This window comes from Artemia franciscana, chromosome 13, assembly GCF_032884065.1.
Source record: "Artemia franciscana chromosome 13, ASM3288406v1, whole genome shotgun sequence".
In the NCBI taxonomy this organism is placed as follows: domain Eukaryota; kingdom Metazoa; phylum Arthropoda; class Branchiopoda; order Anostraca; family Artemiidae; genus Artemia; species Artemia franciscana.
Window position 1 is genome coordinate 37030651 of NC_088875.1, and position 16046 is coordinate 37046696.

A 16046-nucleotide genomic window follows, 5' to 3' on the forward strand; every position below is an offset into this window, starting at 1 on the left:
CAATGGGCAGAAAGAAAATAAGAACAAATAAAGGATGGGAAAACCTGAGACATTGGTAAGTTCTATTCCAACGTTATTGTAGATTATATTACTTTTATTCATGCACAAGTTACATTTTCAAACAGTTCGTGGTAACGAACTGTAGTAAGGAGCGATGGGGCTCAATAGTAACCAAAACTCTAAAAAACGAAGTTTTAATACAAATAGTTACATCAAAAGAATTGTATTTTAATGCTGATTTTAAATATGTAAGTTTAATCGAGTTTAGTCTTACCGGCCAAAAGTTACAAGCCTGAGAAAATGTGCCTTATTTTAGAAAATAGGCGGAAATACCCTCTTAAAGTCACATAATCTTAACAAAATCACACCATCAGTCAGCGTATCCGAGAACCCTACTGTAGAAGTTTCAAGCCCCTATCATAAAAAAGGTGGAATTTTGTATTTTTGCCAGAAGACAGATAACGGGTGCGTATTTTAGGTTTTTTCTTTGTTGATTTTTTCCTCAGGGGTGAATATATCGACCAAGTTGTCATAGAATGTCGCAAGAGGGTTCATTCTAACGTAAATTAAAAGTTCTAGTGTCCTTTTTAAGTGACCGAAAAACTGGAGGGCGCCGAGGCTCCCTCCAACGCACATTTACGTGGGGGGGCAGGTTACGTGGGAGGATCTTTCCATGGAGGAATTTTTCATGAGGGAAGAGAATTTCCATGAAGGGGTCGCAGGATTTTCTAGTATCATTTATAAAAAGACAATGAGAATTTTTTTTTCAACTGGAAGTAATGATCAACATTAAAACTTAAAACGAACATAAAATATTACTTAAATAAGGGGGTTTGTCTCTTCCATAATACCTTGCTCTTTATGCTAAAGTATTTTTAGTAATTTCAATTAGTTATTCTACGGCCTTTGTGATTCAAGGGTAATTCTGAAAGATTTGGAACAAAATTCAAGCTTTAGTGTAAAGAACGAGGTATTGACGAGGGGGCAAACTCCCTCATATACGTAATAAAAATGCACACATATATAAGTTCGTTACATAAGCTAATTCGTAAGGTACGTATGTTTATTGCTAACAAAAACGTTTGTAAAAATAAAAAAAAAATCTAGTTGTATTTTTAAGTAACCAAACATTTGGAGGTAACTAGGCCTCCATTCCCACCCCCTTTTTTTAGCGAAATCGTCCGATCAAAACTATGAGAAAGCCATTTAGCTCGCAATTAACAAAAAATTGCTTCTCCAAACTAAACATCCGTATGATATATGGGTATATTAGTATGATATACGGGTAGAATTTCAGAATTCTGTCGAAGTCCAAACCATGTTGATAAATAAACTCTAATTACGTTGAGATTTAGTTGCTACTTTAGGTACTTCCAGGTAAGCTAGGACAGCTAAATTTGGCAGGCGTATCAGGGAGCAGACCAGATTAAATTGGAAATAGTCATTTTCCCGATCTGACCATCTGGGGGGTGAGTGGGGTCCAGTTAATTCGGAAAAATAATATTTTTTTCGGGGGCCGGTAATATTTCAGAAAAATTTCGGTTAATAGAAAAATGAAATATTTTTAACTTAAGAACGGGTGACGGGATCTTAACAAAATTTGATGTTTGGAAAAATGCTGCGTCTCAGAGCTCTTATTTCAAATCCAAACTGGATCCGGTGACATTGGGGGAATTGAGGGGGGAACCTAAAATCTTGGAAAACGCTTAGAGTCGAGGGATCAGGATGAAACCTGATGGGAAAAGTAAGCACAAGTCCTAGATACGCGATTGACATAACCAGAACGGATCCGCTCTTTTTTGGGAAGTGGGGGGGGGTTAATTCTGAAAAAATAGAAAAAATGAGGCATTTTTAACTTAGGAAAGAGTCATCAGACACCAATGAAATTTGATGTTTGGAAGGATATCGTGTCTCATAGCTCTTATTTTAAATTCCGACCGGATCCGGTGACATTGGGGGGAAGATAGGAGGGGGAACCTAAAATCATGGAAAACGCTTAGAGTGGAGGGATCGGGATGAAATTTGGTGGTAAAAATAATCGTTAGTCCTAGATATGAGATTGACATAACTGGAACGGATCTGCTCTCTTCGGGGGAGTTGGGAGGAGGATGGTTAATTCTGAAAAGTTAAAAAAAATAAGGTATTTTCAACTGACGAAGGAGAGATTGGATCTTATAGAAATTTGATATTTGGATGGATATCACGTCTCCAAGCTGTTATTTTAAATCCCGACCGGATCCGGTGAAGAGGAAGTTGGGGGGGACCTAAAATCTTGGAAAATGCTTAGAGTACAGGGGTCGGGATGAAACTTGGTGGTAAAAATAAGTACTAGCCCTAGAAACGGGCTTGACATAACCGGAACAGATCTGCTCTCTTTGGGGGAGTTGGGGAGGGAGGGTTAATTCTAAAAAATAGAAAAAATTAGGTATTTTAACTTATGAAAGAGTGATCGTACCTTTATGAAATTTCATATTTAGAAGGACCTCGAAACTCAGATCTCTCATTTTAAATCCCTACCATATTCAGTGTTATTAGGGGGGGGGGCATTACTGGTACGGATCCGTTCTCTTTGAGGGAACTAAAAGTTGTTAATTTGGAAAAATTTGAAAAATTGAGGTATTTTTAACTTAAGAATGGGTGACCAGACCTTAATAAAATTTTATAATTAGAAGAAACTCAGGTCTCGGGGGGGGGATTGGAGGGGGAAACTGGAAATCTTGGAAAACGCTTATAAATGGCGTAGATACGTAATTGACGTAACCGGACTGGATCCGTTTTATTTGGGGGAGTTAGGTGGTGTGGTTCAGTGCTTTGGTGAGTTTAGTGCTTCTGGACGTGCTAAGACGATAAAAATTGGTAGGCATGTCAGGGAGCTGCACTAATTGACTTGTTATAGTTGTTTTCCCCGATTCGACCATCTGGAGGGCTGAAGGGAGGGGAAAAATTAGAAAAATTGAGGTATTTTTAACTTACGAGTGGGCGATTGAATCTTAATGAATTCTGATATTTAGAAGTACCTTGTATCTAAAAGCTCTTATTTTAAATCCCGACCAGCATTAAGCCTCTGATTTTCCTTTTAAAGCAATCTATTGATTCTTAGAATTTTGCTAGAGCTCATATCATATGAGCTCTTGGCTCTTCTTGACCTTGTCACAAGTGCCATATGAGCTCTTAGCTCCTGTTTTTGATGAATAGTATATAAAATTAAGCAGTTTCAAAAATTTATTAAATACCCCTAAGGCGTTTCCTTCCTCCCTTACCTGTATTTATGACCCCAGGGCAAGGGTGCTTAATGTTTATTATGTACCTTCAGGAACTTATCACTTTAAATGACATTAATTTAATAAGTATATGCATTACTCCGTAAAGCAAAGTATATGATTACCCCGGTTCCAAACCGGGGTAATCAGTCATTTATGAACGATCCTATAAATCATCAACTATAGGAGATGATGGGGAAAACCAAAATATTCTAAGATACGGCACTATTAGGAATAAAATGAGATCCCGTGGAACTAAAATGGACGAATATCCTACAACTTTAGATTTTAAAAAATAATGTTCGTATATTTTATAGGCCTACAATCGGCGTTTCTTTACTTTTAAGAGCCAATAATGTCTAAAATAATGTGTTTTAAAGAAAAACGTTCTTTTTAAAAATAATATTCATACATTTTATAGGCCTACAATAGATGTTTCTTTACTTTTAAGAGCCAATGATGTCTAAAATAATGTGTTTTAAAGAAAAACGTTCTTTTTAAAAATAATATTCATACATTTTATAGGCCTACAATCGATGTTTCTTTACTTTTAAAGGCCAATAATGTTTAAAATAATGTGTTTTTAAGAATAATGTTCTTTTTAAAAATAATGTTCATACATTTTATAGGCATACAATCGGTGTTTCTTTACTTTTAAAGCCAAACTGTTATCTACTTTGTAACCTAACAAATTCCAATTCGTATGATGTTAAAATGATATTGCCTCAAGGTGTTGTTGCCAATTACACATGTGTTCAACTTCCTTTTAAATCTGGTCTTAATGCTAGGGAGATGTCAACATTCTTAATGATATTCTGGCAAACCCTTCAAGGAGTGCTTAAGCCAATGAGAAAGGAGGAAATCTTGAATACTAAGAATTATTGCTAAAAATCATCTGTTATAACTACAAACTTAAAAATCTTTGGGATTATTTGTCGGTATAAGATCTACAAAACGACACAAAAATCAAGGCTATATGATTAGTACAACCCTATTAAACAGTAAAGGAAGAATACCTAAAATGGCAAATTTTAAAGGAAACTGATGATAACAAAAAAAAAAAATCACGGCCAAAAATTTTGAAATCTTGTGGGAAATCGAGAGGCTACTTTACAATTCTCTACGTCTTCTAAAAGTAATTTTATTGCTACTTTTAAAATTAGAGGTATCCCCACTAATTAATTTTTTATGAAGCTCTAAAGAAAAAAAATGCAAATTTGTTCGGCCTATTCATGTGTCTGTTGTCAAGAATCTGCTCGTGTCTGTTGCTAATACGCATTTCACTGCTATAGGAAAATAGCATTGGCTTCAAACCTCGGTGATTGACCTTAATTAGAAGAAAAGAAGATTGAACCACCAACGCAATACTAAAGAAGTCAAGATTCAAAAAGAATTGATGCTAATCTATTATTTGTGATAATTTCAGGTGTTTTTAACTTTGCATCCCTTATTATTTTAATTTCGTTCATCCATTGATCTTTCTCCATTTAGAGTAACCTCTACTCTTCCTCTCTTTTACCACTCGGTCTCTTTTACCCCCACCCTCTCTCTCTTTCTCTCTTACCCTTCTCTACCTCTCTTTTACCACTCGCTCTCTGTTACCCCCCTTTCTCTCTTCTCTCTCTCTCTCTCTTTCTCTCTATGGAACCCATATGGAAAGCACATGGGTTTGGCGATAGTCTTCTAACCCGCACTAGTAGTCCTGAATGCCTATCTGAAATACATTTTCTGAGGCAGGTCATCAAACAGTTCGTGGTAACGAACTGTAGTAAGGAGCGACACGGCTCTATAGTAACCGAAACTCTAAAAAATGGAATTTTGATACAGATAATTACATAAAAAAAAGTCGCATTTTAATGTTGATTTTAAATATATAACTTTCATCAAGATTAGTCTAACCTAGCAAAAGTTAAGAGCCTGAGAAAATTTGCCTCATTTTAGAAAATAGGGGTAAACACCCCCTAAAAGTCATACAATCTTAACGAAAATCATACCATCAGATTCAGCGTATCAGAGAACTTTATTGTAGAAGTTTCAAGCTCCTATCTACAAAAATGTGGAATTTCGCATTTTTTGCTAGAAGATAAATCACGGATCCGTATTTATTTGTTTTTTTGTTTTTTTCCCAGGGGTGAACATATCGACCCAGTGGTCCTAGAATGTCACGAGAGGGCTCATTCTAACGGAAATTAAAAGCTCTAGTGCCCTTTTTACGTGACCAAAGAAATTGGAGGGCACCTAGGCCCCTTCCCACGCTCATTTATTCCTCAAAGTCACCGGATCAAAATTCTGAAATAGTCATTTTATTCATCATAGTCAAAAAACCTAATAAGTATGTCTTTGGGGACGACTTACTCCTCTTCAGTCCCCGTGGGAGGGGTTACAAGTTACAAACTTTGACATGTGTTTACATATAGCAATGGTTACTGGGAAGTGTGCGGACGTTTTCAGGGAGATTTTTTTTTGGTTTGAGAGGGAAAGTTGAGGTAGGGGGGGGGGGTGCGTGGGAGGATATTTCCATGGAAAAACTTCTCATGGGGGTAGAGACTTTCAATGAAGGGGGCGCAGGGTTTTTTAGCATTATTTAAAAAAAATGAAAAAATAAATATGAGAAGTTTTTCCTACTGAAAGTGAGGAGCAGCATTAAAACTTGAAACGAACAGAAATTATTGTGTATATGAGGGGTTTACCTCCTCGTAATACCTCGCTCTTTACGCTAAAGTATTTTTAGTAATTTCAACTATTTATTCGACGGCCTTTGTGATTCAAGGGTCATTCTTAAGGAATTGGGACAGTATTTTACTGTTTTAAGAAGTAGAGTTAAGAGAAAGAGTCAAACTTTAGCGTAAAGAGCGAGGCCTTGAGGAGGAAAAGCCCCTTTCATATACGGAGTAATTTCAGTTCGTTTTAAGTTTTAATGTCGCTCCTTACTTTCATTTAAAAAAACTTGTTTTTTTTTATTTAATAAGTGTCACTATTCGACTGTTTTAAAAGATCTAAAGCCAAAATCACCAGTGATGATGAAAAACAGAGTGAGAAATCTCACGAAAAGAAAACAAACGGGACTACAGTCAGTAGAAGGAAATGACAGAACTAAGGCGAATCAGTCGCTTTGATGTTTTCATTGAAGAAAATTTATTTAGCTTCTATTTAGCGACAATTGTATACGGAGTTATTTGTTGTTTTTATTCCTTGGTTTTAGATTTTATTTGGTTTTAGATTATATTAGTTTTTATCTTGGTTTTCTTAGCGTTGAAGAGTCCTTGTTTCATACAGGCGAAATACCTGCGTCGATTTAGTCTTGTCTTTTCCTTCTATTGGCCGTTGTCCCGTTTGTTTTCTATTCATGAAATTGCTCACTCTTTCTCTTTGTTTTTCGAAAACTTCAAAAAAAAAAAAAAAAACAACTTAAGGCTATATCCAACTTTGTTTCATATGTTACTTTAAGTACCAAGGCAATCAAAATGAAAACATTTTCTGGTCTCTGGAACAGTGTTAGGTCTATACATACCCTAGAACCCTGATTTTCTCAGATTTTTCTTTTGGCTGCTTAAAAATTTTGAAGTTTTTTAGGGTTGTACTGCGTTTACGTCAGTATTACCATTTTTAGGCGTAAAAATCAATAACCAAAACTGATGTATTCAACATGGTTGAGAAACTGTTCATATGAGGAAGTGGTGGTGGAGAGGAGGAAGTGATCTATTCATTCTTATGAGGAAGTGGTTGCCAGAGGTGAGCTCAGACGCCAAGTTTGATTTACATCTTTTTTTCAGAATACGTACTTTCATCATCCAATAAAAAGCGGTAGAAAACTAAAATACCTTCATAGCTTCTAAGTAATGTTCCACGAGCACCTAAATTCAAATCCTCCCAGTACTTGTATAAATCTTCCATCTTCTCAAAGGTGTCAGCTTTAGTTTGATACGTCAAATTGTCATCCACACATAAAAAGCTTGGAGGAGTTGTCGTGGTATCTCTTATGCCTCCGTGCTTATTTACATATACCATAACTTGGTCTTTGCCTTTCATTAAAGATGGGCCAAATTGGATCAAACCAGCAAAACACAGGTTCTCTAGGTTATAGTGCGTCGAAAACAAACACTTTCTTCCAAATAGGAGGTATTTCGTTATTTCCTTTGGCAAACATGATATCTAAAGTAGAAAAAAAAAAAAAAAAAACAAATGAAGAGCAAAAAAAATGACAGAGAGACAGAGAGAGAGAGAGAGAGAGAGCGAGAGCGAGAGAGAGAGAGAGAGAGAGGGGGAGAGAGAGAGAAAAGTTCCACTGAAATTCGCCAAATGTCAATTAATTTTCCAGGCAAAGCTCAAACTAGTATTATTCAGCCCACTGAACACTTTAGACAAGAAGCAAAACAAGACTATCCTATATGTAAAAGCACACTTCTTTGGAATTCTCCAGATTTTTGTCGTCTATAAATGTCCAGAAGAGGTTGTCGCATGCGAACCAAACTTTATAAGGAGTTAAAGCAAGTACCCTCAAAAAGAAAATCAGTTAGAAGGAGTAGTTCAGAGATATCCCAGAAGGGATAATCACTTATTGACTAAACTCGGTGACAAATAAGAGTTTGTGTCCTAGTTATGTCGTTTGGGAATCAGAAACAGACCAAGGGCCTAATTTCGTCAAAATCCTCGGGGGGGGGGGGGGAAGGTGGACCAAACTTTCTCAGATCAAACGAAAATGACAGTGAGAAATGAAAAATAAGCCTTATATATAATATATATACATATTTGAAAAATAAGCCATAAATACAAAGAAACACTGAAGAAAACTGACCCGTTTCTCTAAATTATACTGGCTTATCTTCTTTTTGACAAGATTTTTGAAGAAACTTAATTCCAGGAAAAGGGGTAGGGGGAGAAAACTGCAGTCTATGGTGGGGGCATACTGGGGTCTAGAGGGGGAGGTTGCAATCCCATGCCCCATATCAAACAACGTCCCTGAAACAGACTCAACCTGTGTGGGGATAGAAATGAGGAAGGCGTTTATCAGAAAGTCTAACATAAGCAGTTGCAGTACATAAACTAGACATGGTGAATACCTTTTTTGTATAGTTACACCTTTTTAGTTATACCTTTGTTTGATACATCTCTGATGTATTATTAGTTCTTGAGATATTGTTGATATATGTTTTTTTGACATTCAGCCTCTACAAAAAGCCTATTGATACAGTTATAAAGCAACATAAACCTTCCATGCAAGTTTTACTTTATACCCTATTCCCGTTCTAAGATTGCATACCTGGCCATCTTGAAAATCCGGATCAAAATAAAGAATTTTTGATTTATTCAGTACCTATTGGTTGGTTCAAAAGTCCCCTCAACATGGACTGAAAGCTTCATCTTAGTAATCCAAATGGTTTCTGGGACATAGCTGTCACGCCCTTTAAATAATCTTTATCAACATAATGAATTTCGATTTAGTTCAACAACCTCCTCAACTTTTCCCTGAAATTTTCACTGTAATATCTTTGGTTTCATTTGTACTAGCAGTAACTGGTAGCAGTCATAATTGTAGTCTTAGTAGCAGTAGTACCAGTTGTAGGAGTAATAGCGATAGTAGTTTTAATAGTCATAGCAGCATGGTTTTAGTAGTAGTCGCTGTTGCAGATGTAGCAGCAGTAGTACCAGTTGTAGTAGTAGCGGCTTGCCCCTAGTGGCCTTTGGTTTGTTCAGCATCCCCCTTAACATACCCAGAGAGTTTTAACTTAATACCCTAGACTATGGGTCGGCAACCTGCGGACCGCATGCCACCCACCAACCGTCTTGGTTCCGCCCGGCAGATCCTCGTCACAACTCACCAGACGGACCATTTTGCAAACCATACCAATATACAACGGAGTGAAAGGGTGCCATCTAGGAAATCTCAAAGAATCCTTAAATGCCATCTAACATAGTCGGTTTAATATTTAACCATCCAGACTAATTATTTTGTTATTTTACCATTTTTATTATTGAGTAAGCCTACATCAAAGTTTGGGGAATGCCCCTGACAAACTTTTGCCTTTAGATTTTCTTTGTCTATTCTTTATAGTTCAGTAAAATTTAGAGCTTGTGGTACCTAACGAAAGCCCAATTATCTGGTCGTGTTGTGTGGACATCATGTTTCAAAATATTCATAAGAAAAAAAAGTAATACTGGATTTTGCAGATGGCTGTCATCTGGTATATAGTGGAACAGAAAAAAATGACACACAGTGGGACATATCCCAGTATATACCAGATGATACCCATCTACCATACTAAGGGTAAGTTTTTTTCTTGGAAAGGTAATTTTCTCCAAAAGGGTTCACTTACATCCAGGTTGTCAAAGAAGCAAGATACAATGACCAAGGAACAGAATAAAGCCTTAAGTTTAAATTTTCAGAGAAGCGAGAGAGGGAGTAAAACTAAATCAAAATTTGCAATACATATCCAGATTCTAAAAAGGGTGTATGTGCAATATCCCAGGAAAAAAAGGGGGGGGGGTATGTTGAAACTTCCAAAGCATACTATTATGGATGTTGAATTAAATCAAAAGAAACTATGGTCATCTAAGTTTCGACTATGATAATTAAAAGTGCGACACATGACATTTTTGTAACTTTTCCTGATACCCAAAAAACAGAAAAGAATTTGCCGGCCATGGTTGCTCGGAAGGATGAGGCTAATAGGGATAAAGAAAACATGCTCTAAACCAATTTTTTATGCTCTTCAGTGATATAAATTAAATTCAAGTATGCCAAGTGAATTAAAAATTATTCCATTTTATGATTTTGTGTCTCCTTTTTCCTTGACTGTAACAGAGGACGAGAGCCAGGTCCCCATGTTATTGCTTCACAAAATAATCCTGTTCTGTCATTCTAAGTTGCAACAAGACCTGAGGAAACAGAGAGATATGCCATTTAGAGGGTTGATGTCTATTTTTGTCTTTGTAACGGTCCAAGATAGGACTATTCCGACTGCACCATTTCATTCCTCGTGCTGAGTTTACCCACGAATCATACATAATTTATTTTTGACCAAAATGGCATATGTTGCACTTTTAAAGTGCTTACTGTATTTGCCACTACACAATCTCAAAGAAGACATTAAAAGCAGGAAATACCTCTGCAGATACGAGTGTGTGAACGCCTCAATAAAATACACCATAATAAATTGAGATTAAAATAATTATTAAATTAAATAATTAAATATAGATAATAATACACAGTAAAAATACACAATAATAAATTGAAAATTGCTCCATCAGATTGAGCATACCAGAGAACTTTGCTGTAGGGGTTTTATGGTAAAACCTATTCTACAAAAAATTGGAAATTATAAATTTTTTTCCAGACGGAAGATCGTGGATACATGATTTGTTTTTTAAGAAGTTGGTTGTTTTTCCCAGGCGTGATCGTACCAGAAAAAAAGGAGATTAGGGGAAGGCTCAATAAAACGAAAAATTGAAATTTATCCTACCCTTTTTAAGTGACCGAAAAGATCGGAGGGCCCCTAGCTCTCTTATCGCGCCCTTTTTTTCGCTAAATACATGCGATCAAAATTTCGACATAGCCAATTGGTTCAGCATTGTAGGAAAGGTCTAATGACTACACCTCTGGAGATGATATACCCCCACACCAAGCATGAGGAAAGGGCTGTGAGCTATGCAATTGTCCCATTGCTTTTACACTTACATTTTTCGACGATAATTTTTGTGGGGGAGGATTTTTCGCGGGAAGAAAATTTTCGGCAGAATTTTTCAGGGGAAATTTTAAACATTGGGAATTTTCCTGGGGAGATTTTACATGAGGGTAAGTTTTCCCAATCTGTATACAAAGCTTTAGATAGGTCTAACACACAAAAGTGAACATTCGTTTTGAGCGATGAGTGTCTTGTAACACCGTTGCAAGTAAACGGTGGGCATGCTGGCATCCTATACGCGACTTAAAACTGAACTGATTCGCATCATAGTTTACCTTATCTAGAAAAAATGGGAGCAATACATATTCAAATAGTTAGCTTAAATTACACGCTATAGTGATAGGGCAGTAGGATCCACAGTCAATCGGATCCTTTCCTCGCTTCAGAACAGAGTGAAGGGTACCACATAGGAAATAGGCAGGCACCAGTGAGCTACTAACACATATCTGAAAAAGTAGTTGCAGATGGCCAATCAACTCGGGAGAATCAGCTCTTAAATGTTGAACACAAATTCCATCCAAATCCTTAGATTTTAGTCTTTCAATGCTTTTCACGACAGACTCAGCACTAAGAGGGATAATATCTTTCTGGCGTAACCTACGCGGAGTAACTGGATCAAGCAGTCTAGAAAACCCGGAATGGAATGCATAATTCACTGTACTGAAAATTGCCGAGTAATGACAAACCCATGAATCACCAGGAATTGAACTGGACGAAGTAGTCGGGTTTAGCTTGCTAGAATTCACCACTTCACTCCATTGCCAAGGACTTTTCAGAAATTCCTTATCCTTATACCGGACACTTCGCAAGTAAGATTTGAGTTCAGACTTAGTTGTACTTTTAATATTAAATACATGACCTGAAGTGGAGTAGCCACACGCGTTCCATATCCAAAACCACATTTTTGCCCGATTTTTAACACTTTTTAACTGAGGGTCCTCTTTCCATAAAGAACTTCTAGTTTTCTAACGAATACACTAAACAGGGCTAGCAATGGCCTCGGCTTGTTTGAGGCAGGCAACAATCTTAAAATCGTAAGATTTAGTTGTGATCGAGCATTTGGTGATAAGACACTGGTACAAAAGAAAATGGGAGGGAACTGTCACACATGAGAGCAGAGTTGCCAAAGCACAGATATAAAAAGTCCAGTTAGCTTTATTCTATTCATGCTTATTATACCATTTTGTGCCTCGTACAGAAGACCCACACTGATTTGGGCCAGAAGAATGCGAAACAGAGACGGTACAAGATAGGGTGAGGTGATCAAAAGCTCGTTCTTCATCATGAACCTCAACATTATAGCATATCACACCAGCCGAGCAAACACAGTGGTCTGTATGAATATACAAAAAATTTTCACTCTTAGTTACTATCTGATATCCATCTTGCAAAGACTGAAGTACAAGATCAGACCGAGTTGACTCTCTACTTATGTTACAAATTAGGTCTCCCACGAATATCCGCTTATAACTACGACTTTCAATATTGCGAAGGAAATTCATCAGAGATGACGCAACTTTTGGGAATATAGTAAATGACAGAAGTGTTTTTATCATGAGGTAGGTAAGTACTGATAATCACTAGGAGAGAAAATTCAGATCATAAGATGTCACTTTTTCTTTTATCTCATTAAGGGTTCTGTCAAGGGAGCTAATCTTACTGGCCAACCTGGAATACGCTACTGCGGGGATAACTGGAACTTCAGTAGGCGAGACAATAACAAACATAGGCAGCTGGGAATTATCAGAGTCACATTGAAACAGCAAGTCCAAAATATCTTTCAAATTTCTCTGCGAAGTTAGGTCACCTTGCCTCTTTGGAACAGCTTTATTCAGATCTGCTGTTCCCCAAAACTTCGCTTTGGCATCTTTAATGTCTTTTTCATCAAAAAATTCCAGTGCGTGATTAATTATCGTCACTTCATCGATTCCTTCGGGAAAATTCGATTGAATAAAATTCAGAACAGGCGAATATACGTATTCCACTACTATCTTGCTCACGTCACACCAACAATAACGGCAATGCCAATCCAAAGTTAAAAACAGTCCATAGATCTGGCAGGTCAAAATCCAAACAATCATTCTATATACGCAAGACGAAAATATGAACTCCCTCCGGGAAAACAACTTCAGTAAAAATCCAGTTACTTCATTTAATCACTGGGTCACTGAATTAATTGGTAACCATAGAAGAGGATTATTCGTCACTAATCTCAAGTCAGTTGTTGTTACAAAAGGATATACAATTTTAGATGTGTACTTATTGAAATCTAAACAACGACTATTTTTTTTCAGTTTTTGATGTTTTATTAATTGCAGCAATTTTGAAAAAATAGACCGAATGGAAGCATCAAAACACATATAAGATTGAACAAAACGCTAAAGTTCCTTTTGGTAGATTCTTTTGGGGAAAAGGTTGATAATGTACACAATTCCTAAGAAAAACATAAAAGCTGAGATGAGAAAAAACCATCGGCTGAGACGCCAAAAACTTGAGTTATGCCCTTTTAGGCGCATCATATGTGTGCTGAGTTGGATTGCATTTTCATCAGCAAAATCATTGCAGCTATCCAAATTCTTTATGTCGGCGTTGATGAATTTATTTGACATCAGAGCTTGGTCTTTCATCTCTCTGATAAGACCAGAAATGTTGCTAATAGTTTCCACCTCCTTTTGCCTTTGGATTTCTAACAGTTTTTTTGAACTGGTTTTCGTCTTCTCATCCGCATTGCTGCGCCCTAGCAACTTTTTTCGTTCATCTTCAACTACTTGGCCACCCTTTTCGTCCTTTTCCAGAAGTTTTTCTTTCATTTTTCTATTACAGTCAGTCTTCAAACGCTGACGGAGTATCTTCAAAGTGGTGCCTTCACCTATTGATGCTTCACCATGACTAACACAGTCTAATGCAGCATTCTTTTCTTCAACAGATGGCATTTCATCAGAGATAATAAGTCCTCGCCGAACTTTTAATTTTTTGGTATATCCTTCCAGTGCTTGATTTGAAGGTGGGTTGGGAGAATTTTTCATTTCAAAATGAAAGTCTTCAAGGGCTTCAATATACTTTTTCAGCTTATTTCCAAAACTTTCCTTTGTGTTTTCATTGCTAATTGCATTTGTTGTTGCATCCAATAGGCGGATAAAATTAATTTCGGCCCTACTTTTTTTGGCAACCATTTTAGTGTTTTAATAATTTAAATGTTCGACATAAGAACTCCGTTTGACATCTGTAATATTTCTCCCTCTAGTGACTTTGGAATTACGGGAATAATTTTTAATTCATTTGTTCAGTACTCCCGAGGCGTTCTTTAATATCTTATTAAAATATTTTTGCTATCGTAGAAATCCAAATAATCTAGTTCTTTCAGAGAGCGTTAGCAATGTTTCAGCAGCTCTTTCCCGTTTAATAAAAAGGATTTCATGGCTTCATAAAATTCATCTTTGTCTTGATGTGACGAGATATTTTTATTTGAAAATAAATTTGTATCGACAAGGCCGCTGATTATATTTGTTGCTATATGTAATTTTTCATTTTCTTCTGGATTTCTTGAAAGATAATCTGGCAAGATATCTGTACGGTCTTTTATGCATACAGGATTGTAGGTATACCCTTGTGAGTAGAGAGCCCATGTTGTCAGTTGTGCTGGAATATTTTGCATAGTATGCAGCCAAAGCGATTTTTCATCTACGATTCAGGTTGACTTTTTAGCGAGCGAAAACTGTCAAAATATTCATAGTAAACTACCAATGCTAATCATTCCCTCTCAAGTGTTGAATATATTCTTTCTGCCTAAGTTAAAGAGTGCCTGGCGAATTAGATTATACCCCCTTCAGAATTTATATTTAGTTGTATTGCTCCAATTCCGTAGGCTGATTCGTCAGTTTGTAAACATAATTCTTGGGAGATGTCTGGTAACAGGGCTGCCAATTTTTTTTTAAGGGGTATATCACAGTTTTCCGAAAATGTACTTTTTGTGTCATCTCAGATTCCATAATTTTCCACAAAATGTGTCATATTTTTTCGCTAAAAATGGTATCATATTTAATTGTCAAATCTTTATTTAGAGTTTTGAATATATAGTGTTTTCTAGATCAGTTCAAAAGGAGGAAACTTAACCTTATCCTATTTTCTTGGGATCCTTACGTTTTTATGACGTCAAGAAAGAAATAAGAACATTCGATTAAATCAATATAACACACAATGAATTTGTGTCTGGATGGCCAACGAGGGAAGTTTACATTCATAAAAGTTCTAGGGACAATCAATTCCATCAGTAAATTGAAATAGACTTCTCGTATGACGTCATGAATTTACGTAATCGGCTTTATCGGCTAAGCTGTAGTTACAACCTTCAAAAATGGAAAAAATACATAACTTTGATTTTAATTCGATTTTAGCTAGCCCGTTTTAATTTGGCTTTTTTTCATTATCCAGTCTTTTGTGTTTCTGTTCCAGATTCGGGCGAACTTTTGACCATTGAAAGAGGATTGTGCTCTTTAGACATACATTTTTGGAAGGAGATGTGGTCTTTGTGTTTCATTCTGAAATTATTCAGGCTAGGTAATAATTTACGCTGACAGCCGGACCCTTAAAGTCAAATGTCCCATTGATTAGTCCCATTTCCGCGTATCTTTATCTTGGTCTACAAATCAAAGAAGAAGGAGAAGTTGATTAAAGTCACTGCGGGAAAAAAAATTCGATATGACGTCTCAGAAGTATAGCTCCAGAAGTTACTTTTAGCATCGCTTATCAAACGGTAAAAAATCAAACAAATTAATAAACTACCATAAAGGTCCATAAGAAAACGGAATAATGAGAAGAATAGCTGTGTGTGATATTTATGTGTTGTAGCTCCAGATTAGTTCCTAATCTTTTGTGTTTCTGTTCCAGATTTTCTCGAAATTTCACGTTTGACAGAGTGTTTTACTATTTAGATACACATTTTTTAAGGAGATAGTCTCTTTATCTTTCAAAACAATTCAGGTTTGATATTAATTTACGCTTAAAGGCAAAACCTTAAACTCACAGGTTTGATCAATTAGTCCGATTCCCATGTTTCTGTATCTTATTCAACAAACCAAAGAAGAAGGAGAAATCAATATATGTC

General features: G+C 36.4%; 1 protein-coding gene across 1 annotated transcript; it reads right to left on the reverse strand.

Moving 5' to 3' along the window:
• Positions 1-13320: 13320 nt before the first annotated feature.
• Positions 13321-14115, reverse strand: LOC136034313 (vesicle transport protein USE1-like). Its single transcript, XM_065715449.1, has one exon. The coding sequence runs from the start codon at positions 14113-14115 to the stop codon at positions 13321-13323; it is 795 nt and encodes a 264-aa protein (XP_065571521.1).
• Between the last annotated feature and the right edge of the window lie 1931 nt (positions 14116-16046).